The following is a 21291-nucleotide window of genomic DNA, read 5'->3' as shown; positions in this document are numbered from 1 at the left end:
GTCTTCATGAGTCATCCATATTAAATTGTGTGCCATCGTTTCAATGCCTGCTCATCGTTTATATTTGTTCACGCCACAAATGAGCAGTTGTCTTCCAGCTGGAGGGCTCTCTCTCTCTCTCTCTCTCTCTCGATGAAAAGCAAACAGTTTTCCGGAGCTACCATTCTACATTTGAAGTCACTGCAGTTACACTCTCTGGTGGAAGGTTGTGCTTAATCATTTGGAAATGTTTAAATGATTCCTTGGTCATTAGATCATTATGAAAGAGTCTGATGAAGTTTAACACGTTCTACCTGAGTTTCAAAATTAAAAAAAAATGTTCCAAACTGCAGCTAAAGATGAAAAAGTAATTGAAACTTTTTCTGACAAGCAAAACTTGACTGAAGCAGGTCTTTGTCACTTTACCAGATGTGTTCCAAAAATGTTTTGTATTTATTTTCAGCACTTAATATGAATAAATATGACCTAAGAAGGTAAAGAATGCTGTGTGTTGTGGTGTTTTGTAGCTTCATATTAGTATTTTATTCCAATAATGCTATTCACATGCTCACAATTCTAACATGTTGATGTTTTACCAGGAAAGGTGGTGATCATGGTAAACATAAGTTAACATGTTACACGGGACATTCAATGTAAAACCCAAGGTAGAGCTGAGACTCATGAGAATTTAATTAGTTTTGCTGGTATTTGGTCTTAAACCAGAGTGTTGGACTTCAGAAGTCAGGAGATCAAAGTTAATTACAAGTCATCCTGAGAGGAACATCATTTGAGGGTAAATCCATTGCTATCTGTTCAGTAAATGCAGATTTTACATTAAAATGTACACATTAACACAGTTGAGGTAAAATTATACAATATTCAGTAAAAAAAAAAAAAAAAACAAAGTTTAGAGAAAAGTTCAAACAAAATGAATACATATTTTTGTGGAGGAACTTGTTTTTCTTTTGTGCCCCGTTGATCATCTTGCCACCCCTCACATTTATTTTCTGACCACTGGAGGGGGCCAGTGTGTCAGGATGGGTGTAGTTAAAGGGAAGTTCCACCACTTTTTGTTTAGATGTCCAATCAATGTAATGCAGTCAATTGAAGTAATAAATTCCAAATTCAGTGTGTGCTGTTTTGACCAGGTTTTCTCACTAACAAACAGACTCTCCTCTCCATTTTATGGAGGCATAAGGCATTTTATGAGCAGATCAGCTCTGAGCTCATCTGAATCCTCCTGTGTTCATGAATACCACCCGAGTCATTTATTTTCTCTGATTTCCGAACAGAGACTTTCTTTACTGCACATTGGATTTCAGTCTCTTTTCTTTAATGATTTAATTTAATGATTGTAGAAGCTGCCACAGATGTTTCCCTGCATGCAGCTCCTGTGCCAAGTGCACAATTGTGCACAGCTTCTCTCCTGGGTGAGAGATGTTTCCACCCACAATCCATCTGCTGTTAATCATAAACTTAATTTTAATGAACTGTCCCATCAGATCTGCAGATTAACAGAAATCTGAACACCAAAGACCTACAATTCACTGACTTTTAAGTGGATGGTGAATCAGGAAATAAATTCAATTTGAAACTTAAAAGTGATGCACTTTAGTTTAATCTGTCAATTGTCTTCACTCTGGTATGAAACTCCAGACATGTCCTGATCTATCAGAACAGTCTTATCAGATGCAGCGTCTAATCAGTAAATTAGGAGGTGTGTCGACTGGTCAAAAGACTTCCCTGAAGGCTGCTTTCATGTATCCTCGTTCGTCACTCCTCGCTCCTCCGAGCTGAAATAAGAGACTTGGGACAGTGTGCAAGATGGCCAACCATGAAGAACTCACAGTTCAAGCGAAGAGCAAGGAAGCAATAAGTAAGAGGCCTGAGACGTACCTATAGTCTGAAGTACTTCCTGAACACCAACTACATCACTATGACATCATGGTGACATCACTTGATGCAGGAAGAACATCAGACTAAGCTGAATTCAGCTTTCTTGGTCAGTATAGTACACACTGGAGAAATTATTGCTACAGTTGACTACATTTACCATCAAAAATGACTGGATGTCCACTGACTGTTTCCCTTTAAACTAGTTAAAAGAGTAAATAAAACAATAAAATGCTATTTACATATTAAAGCATCAGTATTAATCTATTGTCAAATATAATAATATATCAGTCACTGCAGAATGAGTACTCACAATACATTTTTTGTTCTTGTGCTTAAATAGAATTTGTAATGCCTGGCATTGACTTGTAACAGAGTATTTTTACATTGATGTACTGTACGTACTATGTGCTGTACTTTGTAAAAGATCTGTCACTTCTTCCACCACTGCATGAAGGTGTTGTTATAGAGAATGTGGATCCTGGACACAGACATCTTACTTGAAGACAGCAGGTTGAGATCACTGTGTTGCACCTCTTCCTCCTCCAGTACTCTCTAAATATAGGGACAGATAGCTGCTATACAGACACACACACGCAAGAGAACAGAACAGTACATCTCAGCAGTAAATCAAGATTCCCCTCCTCGTTCTTCTTGTTCAACATATTTTATGTTTATTTATTAATGCTGACAGACAAGTATTGATTCAGACAAACATGGTGGCATCAACTGAAGAACAGAACCAGGCAGAGAAGGAAATCTGGTTCAGACCCGAGATACACTCGAAGGTCTGCTTATACACTGTCAGATTGTCCTGTTCACACTGTTTGGCACCGCTCTGCCCATGGTCATTCAGCGAGCATACCACATGACACCTCTCTCCGATTACATCAGTGTATCTAAAGAAGTCAAGCCAAGGGTTAATATTATAAAAAGAGGATTGAGATTTCCCCCAAAATGCCATGAAATTATTGTATTGAAGTATAATAGAACAAAGCAGATGAGAAATTCCAACAAAAAACAATTTAAAAACTAAATTTCTTGAGTGCTTTTGTTTTGCATTATCCCAGTTTATTTAATACTTGGTCTGTTGTACTACTTCTATCTGCTCTGACTGTTAATGAAAGGGTCGGTTGCCAGTGGTTACAGGACAGAATTTGCCAGTTGTCTAATTATTTTTCCACCCTGAGCATTGAAAATGGCATCTGCAAGGCCAAAAGTCAAGGTCAAACTAGACTTGCAGGCAGGCCGAGACGCTGTCACGCAGCGCATACTGCTATGATCTGAACCAGCCTTGCACAATGAGAATTGTTCAGTCTTAGCATTAGACATGAAATGATAATCGGTTTTACACTAAGTTCCATACGATTCATTTCAAATTTCGTTTGATTCATTTCAAACTCTGAAAAACTGCAAAAAAAACAGCATCAACCAAAGACAGCAACAGCCAACAGCCTCCCAGATGCAGACACAACAACAACATTTTTACCGTTTCATTTCTAGTGTGCCTGCATCAAAACTTTTCTCAATAAATCATTTTTGTACAGAAGTTCTGTGAAGCATGTGAGGAAAAATTTTTTTAAGTGATCCAAGTCTGATCTAAATTGTTTTCAGTCCTGTGTTTATGACTTAAGAACATGTGCCGGGATAATCATTTGAAGTCCTTCATTTTTTTTTAAATTTGTGAATTAGGTGAAAAAAATTGCTGGTTGCTGCTCCATGCACTCTAAACACAAGGTACATGTATTGTGTGTTTGCAAGTTATGTAAAATTACTGTCATTTCTTTTGGCTGCTGTTTTTACCTGTGCCACAAATGGACAGCCATGATCCTGCCACTTTTTGGTAAAAACATTGTTTCCCCACCTCATTCACAAATGAAAAAAAAAAGAATTTTCACCTGTTTTAAAGCCATTAACACGGGTGAGGATAATTTCAATCAAACTTCTGTAGTTTTGTCAAAGATTGCTTAAAAGTGGAGTTTCTGTTTACATTTGATGTTACTCACGCAAACATTTTGTGCACATCCTGGAGATCTGACAAATACATTGAACGCACTGAGGTTTTGCTTGCAAATTTGGTTTTTAACTCCTGGCACACCTGGTGAAAGGCAGGCGTGTCCCCCCTCTCTGTCAACTATCGTTACTTTTAACCCTTAAACAAGGCACTAAACCCTCTCATCTGTTCCCACGAATGTGAAGCGGGGGAAAGAGCCGAGTTTGAATAGTATTCAATACATGAGGAGTAAATGACAAATGTCTACAATCTGTAAAAACAATAGTTAAATGCTGTCGTGCTACAATCTGTCAGTCTTCCAACATGGCAGTTTGTCTGTGCTGTACTCACTGGCAATCACTCTTTAAACACTGGTAACACACTTATTTTGTTTGTTCGTTTTAATGTGATGGGGCAGACATGAGGGGTAACAACACTGACAGTAAATTTTTCTTCTACTGTCTATGGGTAACAACTGTGATAGTCAGCTACAGCTAGCACACATCTGAAGGCTCTGTAAAGGCAAAAAAGCAGCATGTTAACTACTACAAACAAGTCATAACAAGGCAAAGTGATCACTTACAACTCAAAGTGACCAGGACTTGATTTGGTGATAAAACAGCATTTGTACAGCTCACATTGGTTTGACATAGAGATGAAACTGTAATAAAAATACTTAAAAAAAAAAAAACAAGTGAGTTGCTTATGGCTGATTTCCATTCCTTTAAAAATCTCAAAGACCCTTGTTCCTGTCCAAGAGGACGACAATGTAAATATACTGCAAGTTGTGAACAAATACTGGGTGTCTTAAAGAATGATCTCACATGAAAACATCAACCTTATGCTGTGAGTTTGGTGTCGCTCCCCCTTGTCAAATTCAAACATACTTACATCATGATATCTAATACAGCCATCATTCAAACCGCTGTTGTTCAGTTGCTAGTAAAGTATGACATATTTCGCTGTATATCCAGGCCAGAGAGACAGACTGAGCAGAAAACAGGGAAATGACCCTTATCAGCTGGTTAATGTCTCATATTCCTGTTTCTGATGAGCAGTTCTTGAGCTGAGTTGTGCACAAACTTTTCCTGTAGGTCACAGGTTCAGGTCAGGAGCTGGTGTAGATTCAAACGCTTTAGCTCAGACAAACTTTAGCCAGGGGGGACTTGAGTGGGTGCGAAGTATACGGCGTCAGATTGGTCAACGCAAAACAAGTCGAGAATAAATACCTCATTTTAAAGGCATAAAAACACTGAACCAGAAGACGATGGTGTCCTCTGTCACATGGTGTGTTACTGTGACGTGCGTCTATGACCAACTTCCTAAGCTTGGTACCTCGGCAGAACCTTGGTTTACTTTCTCTCTTTCTGTTTCCTGTATTCAGACATGCTTTGTGCTAGGCTTGTCTGTGTTGAAAAGAAAAACAACTTTTAAAGTAAGCTGATAGATTTTGCTGGGGGACCATATGGCCACATCTTAAATTAGCCCAATGTTAGTAAAATGCTAGCTAACTGGCTGACTAATGATGTAGATTAGCTAGAAAGTTAGCCAGTGTTTTGCAAACATTAGTAATCAAATGTAACTAGCTAGCTAGTTAAAGCTACTACAAGGAGTTTTTAATTGGTTATAAGTCAGTTTATGAATGATGTCTCTTTATGGCCTACATCAGTTAATGAGACCAACCACGAGAAGACTGGCTATTTCTGTGTAGTTGTTAGTAATGCCTGCCATCACGTGGGATTGTCCTTGAAATCACATGAAGCAAGCCTTTGTTTACATTTTCCCAGGCAACGTTGACTATGAGTAGTATGTTGACTAGTTAAAATGAAGCAATAATAAATAATTATAGTTTTGAAGTTATATTTTTTGGTTATTACAGTAGAAACTTTTGTCTGTGTGGGCAAATCATTAAAGTCCCTTGTAGTCGTTTTAACTAGCACTTTGCTGCAGAACACTAGCTAGCTAGCTGGCATTTTGCTGACATTAGCTAATTTAATTGTGCCTATGTCGCTTTTACAGACCCCTCAGCAAGATCTTCAAAGTTCGGCTTTCTTTCCAACATAGACGAACCTAGCATAGGAAACAGGAAAGGAGAAAATTGAGGTTCAAAAAAGGGCGGGACTTAGGAAGGGTCAACCTGCTTTATGTGCTACATTAGATTGTAATTTTCATGTATATCTACATGTTTGTGATTGGTGAAAGTTATTCTGTGTTTGCAAGATGACAAACAAAAAGTACATTTTTTTTAATATATTAACATGATTAGCATCTAACGCTATTAAGGCTGTAATTCGGCAGTTCTTTGATTTAAATCCTGAGGGGAATGTCACAAATTTTCTTGTAACTAATTTAGTCTTTTTTTTTTTAATCAAGGTATTTGACAGAAAAATTTTAATTTTGACCATAGGATGATGCTCAAGGATAATTCCTCCTGAGGGGAACATAATTGTCTATACTGAATTTCATGGCATTAACAGTTTTTGAGACACGTCATTAAAAGCCACAAATGTTAGCCTCATGGTGGTGCTAGAGGAAAAAATCAACAATCATCAATCATCGTCATTAGGATTCATCCTCTGGGAGCCATGAATGTTTTTAACTCAATAAATTTGAACTGCGAGTGTGGCTAAAACATAAATATGCCACATGCTCAACATCTCCACCTGCACTGCACCAGGTGATTTTGGCCGTTCTAAGCTTCTCTGTATCTAACAACAGATCTGATCTAACTGTTTTCTGATTCAGTGTTTTCAATCGATGCAATAATCAGAGCTCGCCAGCAAGCTGTAAGATCTCAATACACACACACAAACTTAGAATAATCATCACGGTGAATGACGACATTAGAGCAGCAAAATACACAATTAGCCCGGTCTAAATTTTGTATAAGTTACTTGTGTGTGAACACTGTCCTACTGAGCACCATTTTACCACCTGCACGCCTATATGAACCTCATATTTGGAACATCAACCAGTCATCAACAACCACTGGATAGAAGTTAAATATACAATCATATTGTATAAACAGAGACTGTACTGTAACCACAGTGTCTGGTTCAAGGTTCAAGAACAGCCTATGTGTCCATTCCCTTTGGCGCTGGCCATTTTGAAAACTCTTAAAGGGACAGTTCCCCCCAAATTCGCTCTTCCCTCTGCACGTGGTTACTGTCGGTGGGTGTAGTTCAATAGAAAGAATAGAGTTCCTACATGAAACTGCTCAGAACAAGGTCTTTGGATGATTTCCAGTAACCAGTTCATGATTTCTGGAAAGAGACATTGCTGTTGAGTGTTTAAAAAAAAAAAAAAGAGAGAGAAGACAGACATCTCTACAGCTGATATCTCTAAAACTCAGCAACTCACCAAAATAATCTAAATGGATAAACAGCACTACAGGTAAGGTAAGAGGAAAAAATATGTATTTTTGGTTTTGGGGGTGAACTGTCCCTTTACGGTACAGTAACAGAATCAAAGTCCCATCTTTAGTGGGACACATGTCCAGGTTTCACCCAAAGAGGATTTATTGTTTAACAAACAATACCATTTCTTTGGTTGCTTCAAGGGTTTCAAGCACAAATTAACACTTTTAACATTTTAACATTAGCACTTTTAACAACTTTCTCTCTGCTGAGTATTTTAATTCTGCAACCTGCAGCTTATCTAATTTATGTGACCAAAGAAGCAACTTTGTTTGCAAAAAAAACAAAACAAAAACAAAACAAAGATGATCCTGATGCACCTCCAGTGGCTCCTGGGTTCCTGAAAATGATCACAGCAACACTTCTGTATCCAACCCATTTCTGACTGACTATGTCAGGCACGTATCATATCACTAACTTAAGTTCATTGTCTAAACTCGTAATACTGGCACTGGGACCTTCTACTCTTCTCCTAAAGCAAGATATGTTGAGTGTGTTTACATGCACACAGTTTTCTGAATAACACTGAGCTCGTATCCATGCAGAGGTCTCACTTCACAAACATTTCTCAGGGGCAAAACTATCCGGGTACGTGAGCAAGGCTGGAGACAAAATACTGATCAAAGTATCAATAAAAATAGAACTGACAAGGATTTACTGTATTGTATTTTATGCTTTTTGGAAATTACTGGAATAAATTAGCATATGGATATATCTGAAAGGCCAACTACCCGACCTAGACTGATATACAGGAAGCAAAGAAAAGACACAATAATTCGAATTGTATAAATAACTGAGTAGCTAATTTTGATATTTACCCATTTAATACTGAAATTTAAATACCACTGAAGTTAACGTACAGTTGCTTATTAAAAAAATGTTTAATTATTACGACTTCTCTTAGCTTCTGTAGTAGCTGGTATCAGGAGGAAATGGTTAAAAAATATGTTTGAGTTAATTTAGAAACACTGTTACAATTAAATAGTTTGAGAGCACTGACTGCAAAACAGACAGTGAAGTAGTCATGTAAAAAAATGACTATTATCTGATACATTGTTTTAGGTAGATTAGATTAGATTAGATGGGTTTAATTACTTTTTTATTTTTGGCACTTTGGCTACGCTCACTTATGTTAACCTCAACTATAGAGATATTTCTGTAGTAGTTTTGCCTCCAAGAAATGTTGGTACATGTTTCCCATGTAGCCTGAGCCCATGAAACTACACAGTGAGTGCACGTGGAAGGTGTACACAAAGAATACCGGTGTATTCAAACTATCATATTCTGTTTTTTGTGACCCTGGATGAGAGTAGATTTCTGAAAACCCTGCACCAACTCGAGGATAGCACATGACTATCCTGACTAAGAGGACGGTGGGTGTGCATGTAAACCCACAGATACTCTAGTAAACACCAACAAATATACACCATTAGAAGCTCTATAAGCACATATTAGACTATTCACACCCTGTTCGCCATTGATGTCGATAGAAAAGAGATGAAACAGACTGAATCTGGACTACGGAACTATTTCACCCTCCACAGCAAGACGTCGCCATTCGCTCATTGCACTCCTTACTCTCGGATATCAGACCCACTTAATTTCTTAAGCCATTAAAACACTTTTAAATACATGTATAGAATATATACAAACAGTATGCCACCACACTTCTGCCTGATTCCTTCCATCGCTTGCAGAGAGTTAGGCTAGAAAAGAGAAACCAAAGGCTGGGGTGGGCGTTCTGGTTTTTTTTTTTTTTTGTTCACAGTTTTTGTCACTGATCAGAAATTTGTCGGCCATCTTGTTTTAAAGTTTTTTATTACTTAATTATCAGCAGGAGGTGGCTATTTCCTTTTCAAAGTTATTTTTTGTCGTTCCACTTCGTGTCTTTGAGTCTTGAGGTGAAAAATGGAGGCGGCCATTTCTCCTTGTAGTTTTTGACTCGAGCAATCAATGCCACACGACAGAAAACACACTAGTCCTCTTCGTTAGAATGCTGTCTGGTCCCAAACAAACAAACAAACAAAAAAAAAAGGAATGGTTCAGCAAACCACCTGGTTCAAAAGTAGTATAACAACAATCAAATAACCTTTGTCCTCTCTCGTTTTGTTCTGGTTTATTCTGCATTGATGCCCTCTGTCACTCTATAAAGCACTTTGTGACGAGCCTGTTTAATAAAAGCGCTTTTTTAAAATACATTTGAATCAATAATAGAATCCCGGTACGATACTGTTGTTGTTGAAGAGAGGAGAAGCCGATACAGATCATCCACAGATAAAGTACAGGTTGTTGAATGTGGTGTCCGTGTTGATTGCCAAGCTGATTGCCAGGAAGACACACAAGGAGGACTCTGGGTATTACAGAAGGTGCATTCTGGGATTGGTTATTGACTGACGGAGCTCGAAGCTGTTGGCAGATGTCAGATGAGAGGTTGCTTCTTTTCTCTTTGTACGTCACCCTCCTCGTCCTCTCTCTTACAGCCGTCGTCCCTGTTAAGTCTTTATAATACCTGTCCGTGCAGTAAATGGTTGATTGGTCAGAATGAAGGCAGAGCTCCTCCTCTTCCAGTCACAGACAGGAGGTAGGAAGTAGCAGCAGTCTAGGAGGGTTTGGGGGTCCGCAGGGCGTCCACTTTGGTCTCCAGGTCTGTTATCTGTGGAAACAGCAAGACAATACATTTAAGCCAGAGGTTTTCAAACAGGGAGGCGGGAGGTGGGGCTCCAAACAGTTTCAGCAGAGGCTCAGTCAATGGAAGTGAAAAATATTACATTAGTTAGTCTCCATGTGTATAATTTTACTTAGTTACTTCTCATCTTTGGCTATTACCAGAGAGAAATGTTCTATTTGACTGTTTGAACTGTTTCAAACTGTTTCAGACTCTAACACGCCTGTGGAGCTGCACCGCACGGACGATAATGCAATTTGTGAAAATATTTGCAGTGTATAAAAATAAGAATTGCAAATGGGGAACACAATGGGTCAGTGTTGACAAGTAGACAGAATCCAGTAACAAATACTGAACTAAAAACAAAGCAAAGGCTCATTGATTACTTTATTAACACACATCCTCTTGTCTGCAAATTCGGTCCCTTATCACAAAAGCATTTATTAAACCAACAGCAAAATCATACAATAAAGCTTATCCCTCTTGGACTCACCACTTGCACTGCACTTTCACATTCTAACACCATGAAGTTTCAGAATTACTCAGATAATCGAGCTATTAAATTCTATTATCAGATCCAAAACAATAACACGTCTCCAACACTTACTACTCTCGTTCCAAAGATGCAACACGAGACAGGAACACAACGCTAGATCGCTATCACATGCGCAGGCTTAAACATAGCTACGGTCAGAGATCATTTCTTCACAGATACACCCAAATCGGGAATGAGATCCCATGTTATATAAGAACAACAATCTCTGTGGAGGAAATGGAGCGCTTCAAATTTGTAGTGTACCAAATGACGCAGCCAGAATCTTGGAAAAAAAAAATTATCTAAACCGAATCAATGAATAGGAGAAGATAGGATTTTTTTTTTTTAATTTATTCATTCAAGTCATTCCTTTTACTTAAGACAAATGCAAATATAAACAGATTACAATAGGAAAACAAGGCAGAAACAGTGTTTTCTGGGGGAAGAGCTTACACACTGCTGCAGAATCCACTGTTTTGAGATCAGGTGAGTTTTTGACTAACCTTTTCCTGCAGGTTGTCCGCCTCCTCTTTGTGTGTTGCCTCGCTCTCTTCTTGCGCTCGACGCTGAGCCGTCTCCTTCTTCAGGTACTCGATCTCCCTATGACGCACACGGGCGCACGCACACACACACACACAAACACATACACATTTAAGTGTGTGTCTTTTAATCCTCTCAACCCTTTAATGTGTCCTTTAATGTATAATGTGTTCTTACTTCTGCTGGTACTCTTTGATCAGCCTCTTGGCTTTGCTGTATTTCCTCTCTAAGGTTTGGTACTGAGCCTGGGTTTCCTTCAGGTGTTCATCCACTGCCTAAACACACACACACACACACACACACACACACACCATTAGTAAATGTACACAACTAATATTAGGAGATTATGAACCCATTAGTCAATTGAGCAGTTAAATGATGGAAAAAATGCCTCCTTGCTTTTAATGTTTATTCCCTAATACATTACCTTACACAGGGACTGTGCCTCCATCCAATAGCCCTCCAGCTTCTCCATCCTCTCTTTGCTGTCCCGGATGTTTTGCTCCAACTGAGCACGCTCCATCCGCCAACGCAACTTATCCTGCTCTGCATGAGCCAGCTGGAGGTAAGGGGTGGGAGTGTGGCAGAAGGAGGTGGTATGTGGGAGGCAGAGCCAGCGTTAAGTCATCGTTCAGCCAGCAAAGGAACTGATGTTATGCTAGTGTACATTCTCCACTGCAGTACAACCTGGATACTGCGGTGTGTTTCATTTCTGCATGTTAAGAACAGAGTGAAAGTCAAAGTGGTCTCACCTTCCTCTTTAGCAGCTGGATCTCCGCCTGTGTTACTGCGTGTTTAATCTGGAGCTATAGAGAGAGACAGAGACAAGAGTATAAAACAATGATGAAAACAAACCCCACCCCCCAAAAAAAACAAGAAAGTTCAGGATTCAAATGATCAAAATCACACATACCTCCTTAAATTTGTGGGCCAGCTTCTCAGGGTCCAGCTCCACAGGAGACAGCATGTCCTGGTTTTCGGCCAGGTCGAAAACCTCGATGGAGTTTGGAAACACTGGACTCATCTCCTCCTCTTCGTCTGTTGCATATTCACCTGTCTGCAGGTAAACAGTAAGACATGGGGGAAGAGTAAGGAAAATAATGCATTCATTAATGCATTCAACCTCTGCCTGTCACCTCTAAAGCTCACTTATTTCCATGTTACATCTGTTATTTGTTCTGAATGTACAAAAATAAGTATAAAGTAACACAGTTACAGTTTAGTAGGTTTAGAGGTGCTGGGAGTTGGATTTTGGTATCTTTGGACAGAGCTAAGATAGCTGTTTATCCCTTTTTCGCATATTTTAGCTAAGCAAAGATAACTACCTGCTAGTGTTAACTTCCTATTAACTGTATGGAAATGAGAGTGGCATTAAGAAAGCAAATGAGTTTATTTCCCAAAATGTTCCCATGACTGAAACTTAAAAGTTCAGACTCAGAGATCCACTTCTTTCTCTCTTCATAAGTTGCTGCATAATTTCATATGGAGGAGTATGTGCCGCATTAAAATGGTATAAATGGCATGGCAACTAGCCTGGAGCAGACCACACAAGTATGAAATTACAAATTAAGTGAAAGAAGCGTTAAGCTCTTGCTGGCGGTCTCACAGTTCATACTCAACCCTCTGAAATCGAACGCAGCCACGGCCTGTAACCATGTTCCACTAAAAGGATTCACACAATCAATAATCTGCTAATCATCTGTCTTCTCCTCTTGCACGTTACAAAGTGAGTTAGCTTCACATTGACTCACAACCATCATGTACTTCCAGTTAAGAGCAACATTACAGCTGACAAAAGTGCAGTAATTTAAATATAGCACTGCACTTCATATATCACTCTTTGATGTAATCTTTACATCTGGTTACTTTTCTGCTCTGACACCACAACAAGCCAGCTCTACAATGTCATTTATTATTAGGCTACATTAACTAAGAGAATCATAATACACTAAAAAATGTCATTGAATGTCCAGCATTAATGAGGTATTTTGATATTTTACCTCATCTGTCATTAGAAGAATCTTTATAATGTCTTATGGTTATTGTTATAAAGAATTAATATGTTTATGAGTTTTTATATCAAACCAAGCAACTAACCAAACTCTGCTGTATTTCACGAGCACTTAAAATGATATATACCTATTAAAGTATACAATTATATTTGCTGCCATTTTTATCTCACCACATTAGTCTCGTCTTATACGTGTGTAACCGTGGAATATAAATTTCTCTTTATGTTATTTTAAACATCTAGACTTCCAGATATATTGCCAAGGACACGACCCTCATGTCCTCGATGGTTTGCTACGGTTCTAGTGACGAGGAACGATGGCGACTTTCAGTCATCAATTTAACCACACCGGACAACCTAATTTACTGTTTAGTTATGCTGGAATTACGGACAGAATTTAAATTTAGCCCGCTGACGTCAGAGTTATGGAGAGCTGAGTGTGCCGTTGGAGGAATTAAATTCATTTTCAATAGTTAATTGTGATTTTTTTTTTATATTGACACAGGGCTTTGAAACAGAACTGTCTGTTACCCTCCCTGACCACAAGGTGGAGAAGCTGGACTGAGTTTGAAACTAAAGGCCACGTGGTGGCACATAGACCGACATTTTGTCACACACACACACACACACACACACACACACACACACACTACAATGTAACACTCCTCTCTTATGTCTCCTCTCCACTCATCCCGCTCTTGTTATCCCTGCGGCTAATGAAGGCTCATAATATGTTGTTGCAGTTAATAAATGTGGCTTCAGAGAAACAGCTCTAGAAGTGCACTTTGGAGCACCTGTGGAGGCAGTATGATTGATCAGATCGCTGCACTTCTTCGTTTTTGGTTTGCTGTATTCACACAAATACGAGCGCTTGGGCAGCGGAGCAGCTGTGCCCCCACTATTAGAGCGGGAGGAGCAAATGTGTGTTTCATCCCCACTTTTTGATCAGACAACCTCGCTATCTTAGAAGATATGAGCTACACTAAGGCAAAATATTTACCCAGAAAGAAAAAAAAAAGTTTGCAACTCAATCACACAATAGATGGTGAATTAACCGTGTTATAAGTCGGTGTTTATTTCGGCGTGTATCTGATCCACCAATCAGCAAGCCTTTTAGTGAGAAATGTTTAATTTTTGAGACAGATCACTTCTCATCCCCACAGTCTTCTCCCGCTGAAATAACACAGCTGAGCCACAGGGGCTGGTAGGGAGTTTGAGGTGACAAAATCCAAAATGCAAAGTTTGTATATTACATTGATGCTGAATTGACAAGAATGCTATCGACATATGACCCTTTTTATCTTCAGACACATAAAAAACTGTTAATATTTCAGTTTTTAAAGGAGGTTTTGTGTAATATTTCCCCTGGAGAGCACACGGAGGCTTAGTTCAATTCAAGCTGCTAATATGTAATTTTTTAACATTTTGTTAAGACTACAGAAACAGTAGGTAACTGCTAAAATATTCAAAGTTTGTCTGACATTAACTGCTGTTAATTATTGGTTTGACTTAATGGTATAATAATGTGTGTGTTGATTGCTGATAGCGGCTCTCTCAATGGTACTTTCTAACAACAGCATGCAGTAAATAATTTCCCTCGGTGTGAGTTTATCTGCCACTCACTGCTGAGAGTACACAACACAATAAAAAACTAATATTTTTATATATAATAGTACTAGACACCCATGCACACAACTTTTGAGTCAAAGCTGCTGCAGTGTGTCCTGTGTGTGTGTGTGTTAGTCTCAGCACGTACCTCTTCATCATCGTCCATGTACTGTTTGTATCTCTGCTCCATCATCTCTCTCTGCCATCGCTCCTGTTCCAGAGTCTGCTGGATCAGCTGAGCCACTTCGCTCTGCTCCCCCGGCTTTTCCCGGCCAATCACAAACCTGGAAAACATTCAAAATCCATCAGTCAAGTTAATGAGCTAAAGAAAAAAAAAAAAAAAAAAGCAATCATAAATCTGAAAAATTCAAACACACACTAACTTTAAGCCTGATAACATCCCACATGCACAAAACATAAATCAGAAATATTCAGAGGAACTGCAAACCTGAAAAAAAAAAATACCGCACCCATCACAAACCTTTTAGCTCATACCAACCTAAAACCTGAAAAATATGCAATTTACATCACAAATCTCACAAAATATACAATTCCAAATAAACAAATACACAATCTATGTTTGAAAAATCTTGATATGTTCTAGTAAAGTGTGTGTTCGCAAGACAGAGAGAGTACGGGTGTGTGTCAGACCTGACGGTGCCACTGGTGTTGCGGAGGACAGACGCGGCGAGGCTCTGAGTGACGCCCACCAGGCTGGTTCCATCAACCTCCACGATCAGATCATTCACCTGGATCCTGCGCACACACAGAATATACTGCATGTGTGACAATGAACAGAGACAAAGGACAATACTCACCCCCAGCCACAGCCTGGTTTATAAAAGCTAAGCTATAAAAAATACCAGAAGTATCAAAGTAAGAAAAATATATAAAAACAGCAGACAAAAGATGGTGAAGCCCCTACTGCAATGCCACCACAGTCACCAGATGCAAAAAGTGGAGATTTGCAAGTTTTTTATATAGTATTATGTGAGTTTCCTTATCAAGATGTATGCAATGTTTTTAATGAAGTATTTTGTGCAGTACAATCTCACTTTTCTTTAAGATGCAAAGAATGGTCTAACAGTATTGTAACTGAGCGTCCTAGGTTCACCCAACTGTATAAACTTAATAAGGAAACAATAATTGGGATCAAGTTCAACCTTATTATCTATTGAGAACATTTTATTTATTTGGTACATTACAAGCAACTGGGCAGCTTTACAATAATATATTAGATATAGAAACCTACGTTTTTGGATGAACAACACAAATGCTGAAATTCTAAATTATTTAAACTTGATGTTGCCTATTTATAGGTCGGAGCCTGCATGTCCCAGTGGAAGCTGTGGCTGTTCAGTAGGTTAATGTTTTGGCAGAGAGCTGATTAGTCTCTTTCTCTTTCTTGTTCTTCTTGTTCATATTGTTCCTATTTTTTAATATTTACATTTGTTTATATTTGCTTGTTTATTTACTTTTTTTTTTTTTATTGATAATGCTTTATGTTTAGCTATCTTCTATGCTGCTGTAACAATACAAATTTCCCTGTTGTGTGACTAAAAAAGGATTATCTTATCTTATCGCCCCAGTGAAAATCGGTTCAGTATTAAGCAAGTTACGGTCAATTTTGTTCGGATGAGAGCATCTCTCAGTACACACTGTATGTGTTTACTAGTGGATCTTGAAAGATCCAATCTGACAACCACACAGACACACAGAGGCTCTCTTACAGTGGCAGCAAAGCTAACAAAACAGGAATTTTACTCATCTGGTGTTGTGCACAAATTTACTGGGTCATAACATATCAGATATGGAATTATGTTTTTAGCTCAGCAGTTGTTGATGAGTTGTGGCCGTTACTGGACAGTTAAGAGGAGTGAAGAGTCACAGACTCACTCACACACACACACACACACACATGACCATCACATGATCTCCTCCAATATACAAAATAATAAACATGGTTCTAACTTAAAAGTGAAAGTGAAAAATGATTAACAGTATTTAAATAGCAGCAGTATGAGGTATAGTGTAATATATACATGGGTGAATGTCCTTGAGCATATGTCCTTCAAGAGTTTATTGTTCATTGTTCGAGGCTCTGATAGCCAGTGAGAAGAAACTCCTCCTCAGTCTTTCAGTGTGTGATTTGTGACTACATAAGCCTGATTGCAGCACCACAAACAGCTGATTGCTGGGGTCGTGGGGGTCCTTTATTATCCTCCTAGCTCTGCTTACGCACCTCCTGTTGTATAGAATCTGCAGGGAGGGGAGTGTTGGACCCATACTGTGCTTAGCTGATCGCACAATCCTCTGCAGGCAATCCTGTCCTGTGAGGAGCTGTTCCCCTATGAGGGGGTTAAGCTCCCTGAAAGGATGCTCTGTACTAGTATTATATATGCATATATATACATATACTAATATAGATATATACAGTATATCATATATACATATACATAGGTGCCTGAGCAGTGGAGCAAACAGCCATAGCCCTCCCACTTTCAGACTTGTGGGAGCAAAAGAGTGCTTTTGCATTTTTAGTCATACAACTTTGCCATTTTGAAAGATTTGAGCTACAGCAATGCAAAATCTTTGCCGCCACTGAAAAAAACCCCATAGAAGGTGATTTTAACAGTGTTATGAGTTGGTGTTAAATTTGGCGTGTTTCTGATCCACCAAGCAGCAAGTATTTTCGTGAGAAATCTTAACTTTTGAAACAGATCACTTCTCATTCCCATCATCTTCTCTCACTGAAATAGCACAGTTGACCAACGGGGCTGATAGTGAGTTAAGCAACGAAGTCCAAAACGTAAAGTTTCTGCAGAAATACAGTTTATCTTTATAGATTATACTGTTGACATATGCCACCTTTTATCTTGTGTTTATTATAATTATGTGCTTGTTCAGACACATAAGAAATTGTTAATATTTCATATTTTTAATGGAGTTTGGTGTATTATTATTAGAGAGCACAGGGAGGTTTAGTTCAGTTCATGCTGCTAATATGTATGTTTTTTAACATTTTCTCATGACTACAGAAACACAAGGTAACTGATAAAATATAATTCTAATAATTCAAAGTTTTTTGACACTGACTGCTGTTAGTTATTGGTTTGATTAATGGTATAATAATGTATTAATTACTGATGGTGGCCCTCTCAATGGTACTTAATTTCTATTGGTCAAGATTACAAGAAATGTCCTTTTAGGTGCTGCTTAAAATTTTCAGAAATTCTAATCTCGCACCCCCACTTAAAACTATAACTAGGCACCCATGAACACATATACATGATTTCAACTCAATTTTTTTTTTTAATTGTATAAAGAAAAAAACAAAAACAAAGTAACTCTTCACTGTTGGTCACCAGTAGCCTGCATCTGCACTTTACTTTCTTTTTAAAGAAGAATTTGACAATGTAAGTGACAAATCTCAGGGCATAAAACCAATGATCTGTTGATCTTAACAAATCCAGACTCTCCTGGATCCTAACAATATCCCGCTTCCATTACACATCTTTGAGTTTGATGAGCACATTTGAGGAATCAATGCAATATGTTGATATCAATACCCTACTCGGTGCTGCACCTCATTCTATTTTATTACTCATTTCATTTTTTTTTTTATTCTGTTCTAATATAATATGTGTGTTTTATTTACAGATGAATCCAGCGGATGCCTCGTGTCCAAATCACTGCTGTGTCCAAGTGAGAACTAAACACACATTAGACTGACAGTAAAAGCAGAGATGTTTGGGCTGCTTGCCTCCTCTAACAGATTAAAGTAGTCTGTGTGAATGTGGAAGTTTTTCAGTCTCTAGACACTAATCTGAAATTGGTTATGACACAGGCTTTGGGAAAAATAACAATAATGTACCACTTCTGTCGGTGCAGTGTGGAGTTTGCCAATTAAACCAGCAGGATTTACTTCCCAGCTTATGATTTAACTCATCAAACTCCATGATTCCTTGCCTTTGTCGTCTCTTTTGTCAGCAAGCTGCTCATAATGCAAATGGAATGTGAGGATTTAACAATAATGGAGATTTAGGGAAATAAAAGTGATGTCATGGAGCAGAGGCTTGTGGCTTGTACTTTCTGTTTCCTCCAGAGTCTCAGTTTGTTGTCGGAGCAACTGTCTGTCAAAACTGGACTAAATGTCATTGAATTTTTTTTTAGTTTTGTTACTTTTATGGGATTTGATGAATATATTTTCAATATGTAACTGGTTCTATGCTGAAGAGTTGTCTTGGTGGAAGCACATAAAAAGTGAAAGCATTTACATATATTTTAATGCTGTATGTGGGTTTACAAGTGAGATGCCATCACAGTTATGACGGCTTGTTGATTTCAGATTCAACTGTACATTGTTCTGTGTGTGTAGCATGGCAGGGGCTACAACTGCATTTTACTGTTGTGTAACAGTAGCTAAAAGTTAGGAAATATATTGATTTAGCTTGAAAAATGGCCCAACGCCAACGATTTTCATTATCCATCACTTTTCAGTTGCTGATCAATCAGGAAGTGCTGAACAATTTGTCAAATTCTTTATGTTTATATGGTTTGCAGTCTGGAACTCAGCAATATGGCATTTAAGCTTCCCACCCTGAGTGTGATGTCAGAGGAAAATGGCTGCTGTGTGAATATGGTGAATTAAGAATAGATCTTTCCTAAGCCCCGCCCCTTTTTGCTCTGTTGACTGATATAGATTAGCTAGCTAGTTATCGAGTGTTTCGCTAACACTGCCTGTACAGAGTCTAAGCCCCTTCTGGTGAACCACCATGGAACATAATTTTGGAAAAAATATGAATTGTTGTCAGTGGTGGGACGCAAATTATTTTTTGATCGCATCTGAATTGTTCCATGAATCACACATGTGATGTTTATTTAAAAGATAATTTTTTCAAGTCAAGACAGTTGCAATTACCTCTCGTCATAGACTGTTTTTCATATATTTTTTTTAATGAATTTAGGTCCCATTGGGTACAATGCAAAGCACAAGACTTAGGCACTCTATCGGATATAACTAACCACAGCAGCTAATGATTGATGTAAATTATCTGGCTGGTTAACTAGAGTTTTTCTACAGAGCAAAACACTAGCTAACTGTGTAGCTAATGATTGATGCATATTAGCTACCTAGATAGCTTGAGGGTTTTTTGAGGGTCAATCAGCTAATTTAGGATGTAACTATATACATGCGCACAATTACAGGTCCCCCAGCAACATCTTTTAACCTTTTAATCTTCAGAATAGACAAACATAGCACACATAACTACACACAAAAAACAGGAAAAAAGAAATTTGATGGTTCCAAAAGGGATGGGACTTAAAAGGGTCAATTATGTGTGAGACACACAGATAAAGACAGACGCATAGAGGACAGGTGGAAAAGGGTACCTGCCGTCTCTCTGCGCAGCTCCGCCCTCGGTGACCGTCTTAACAAAGATCCCCAGTTTCTCCAGACCCATATCGGCTCCTGCACCCATCCCGATGATACTGATACCCAGACCATCACTGTCTGAGAGACACACACACAGTAATGTAAATATCAAAATAGTGGGCTGTATCTTGCTGAATTGCATCTTCACAGATATGATGTCATTAATTACACACATACCCATATATTCCTTTTGCTATTATTACCTGTATGCATCATTTTAAGTACAACCATTCATTGATTATCTTATATGTATTATAGCTTTTATGTTGTGCTGAGAGCAGCCGTCACGGATGGTTGCTGGTTCCAATCCATTACCTCCAGAATTACTAGCTGCTAATTGGGCTAATCCGCGCTAAGTTTAATCCCATAAAGGGATAATGGAGATGCTAGCAGACAGACAGTGTATTTCCACTACCAGCGCCCTGACAGTTATCATGTGTGCGTGTGTGAGTGTGTGTAGTTGCATAAGAGGCTTGACTGAGTGACTCTCAATGACTGTAGAGACGTCTGTACGTCCGTGTGTGTGTGTCTGTGTGTACCTTTCTCCAGTTCCACAGGGAACAGGTCCAGCTTCTCGACTCTTTTCTCCAGCTCGTACTCAGCTGAGGCTGCCATGGGGTCAACGTCATCGTTGCGGCGATCGTAGTCTTCGTTAGAGTACGTGGTGAAGACCTACACACAAGGCAAAGGTCAGATGTCAGTAAATTTAGAGCCACGTCACAGGAGGGGGAGGCTCTCTGTTAGTCTTTCGTAAGGTCCTCAACTGAAAAACTCTAACTCTGCAATTCTGAATAATGCATAAACTTTGAATTTAAGGTCCCAATAGTGGTACATGGAAGTACCAAAAAATGCAGCTCTTAAAGTGGCCAGTTGAGGCTGGCTGCAAGAGCAAATCAATCCCCACAGATCCCATATTAAAATGCCTGACTTTATAGCACAAATAAATGTTTACAGCTGAAAAACAAAAATCAGTTTTGGTCTGTATAGGTAATTTCCACATTCATGACAAAAAAAAATAATAAATAAACTTTAGAGCCTTCATGAAACTATGGGATTAAGGATTTATTACAGGGCTTTTATATTAGATATATTATTGGTAGTTGTTCCTAATAAACTGGTCACTGAGTATATGCACATCTCACATCTGTGTGTATGGATATATGTGCGTATACATACTATAAATGCAACAGCTTTTGTGTACCATTCACAACAAT

The 21291-nt window shown here is 38.6% G+C and overlaps 1 protein-coding gene across 1 annotated transcript in view; it reads right to left on the bottom strand.

Annotated features, from left to right (window-relative positions):
- Positions 1–9082: 9082 nt before the first annotated feature.
- LOC146309673 (neurabin-2-like) overlaps positions 9083–21291 on the bottom strand; it is a 36897-nt gene continuing 24688 nt past the window's right edge. The window contains exons 6-15 of the mRNA XM_084744639.1: positions 20617–20749; positions 20035–20155; positions 15292–15396; positions 14789–14924; positions 11935–12078; positions 11774–11827; positions 11449–11580; positions 11199–11296; positions 10985–11081; positions 9083–9934 (exon numbers count right to left, since the gene is read on the bottom strand). Of these exons, the coding sequence (XP_084600765.1) occupies positions 9881–9934; positions 10985–11081; positions 11199–11296; positions 11449–11580; positions 11774–11827; positions 11935–12078; positions 14789–14924; positions 15292–15396; positions 20035–20155; positions 20617–20749 (1074 nt within the window). The 3' untranslated portion in view covers positions 9083–9880. The remainder of the gene's footprint in view (positions 9935–10984; positions 11082–11198; positions 11297–11448; positions 11581–11773; positions 11828–11934; positions 12079–14788; positions 14925–15291; positions 15397–20034; positions 20156–20616; positions 20750–21291) is intronic.

Source organism: Lutjanus erythropterus, chromosome 19 (genome assembly GCF_056507025.1).
Source record: "Lutjanus erythropterus isolate fLutEry1 chromosome 19, fLutEry1.hap2, whole genome shotgun sequence".
Taxonomy (NCBI): Eukaryota; Metazoa; Chordata; class Actinopteri; order Lutjaniformes; family Lutjanidae; genus Lutjanus; species Lutjanus erythropterus.
This window is presented reverse-complemented; position numbering and strand designations above follow the sequence as displayed.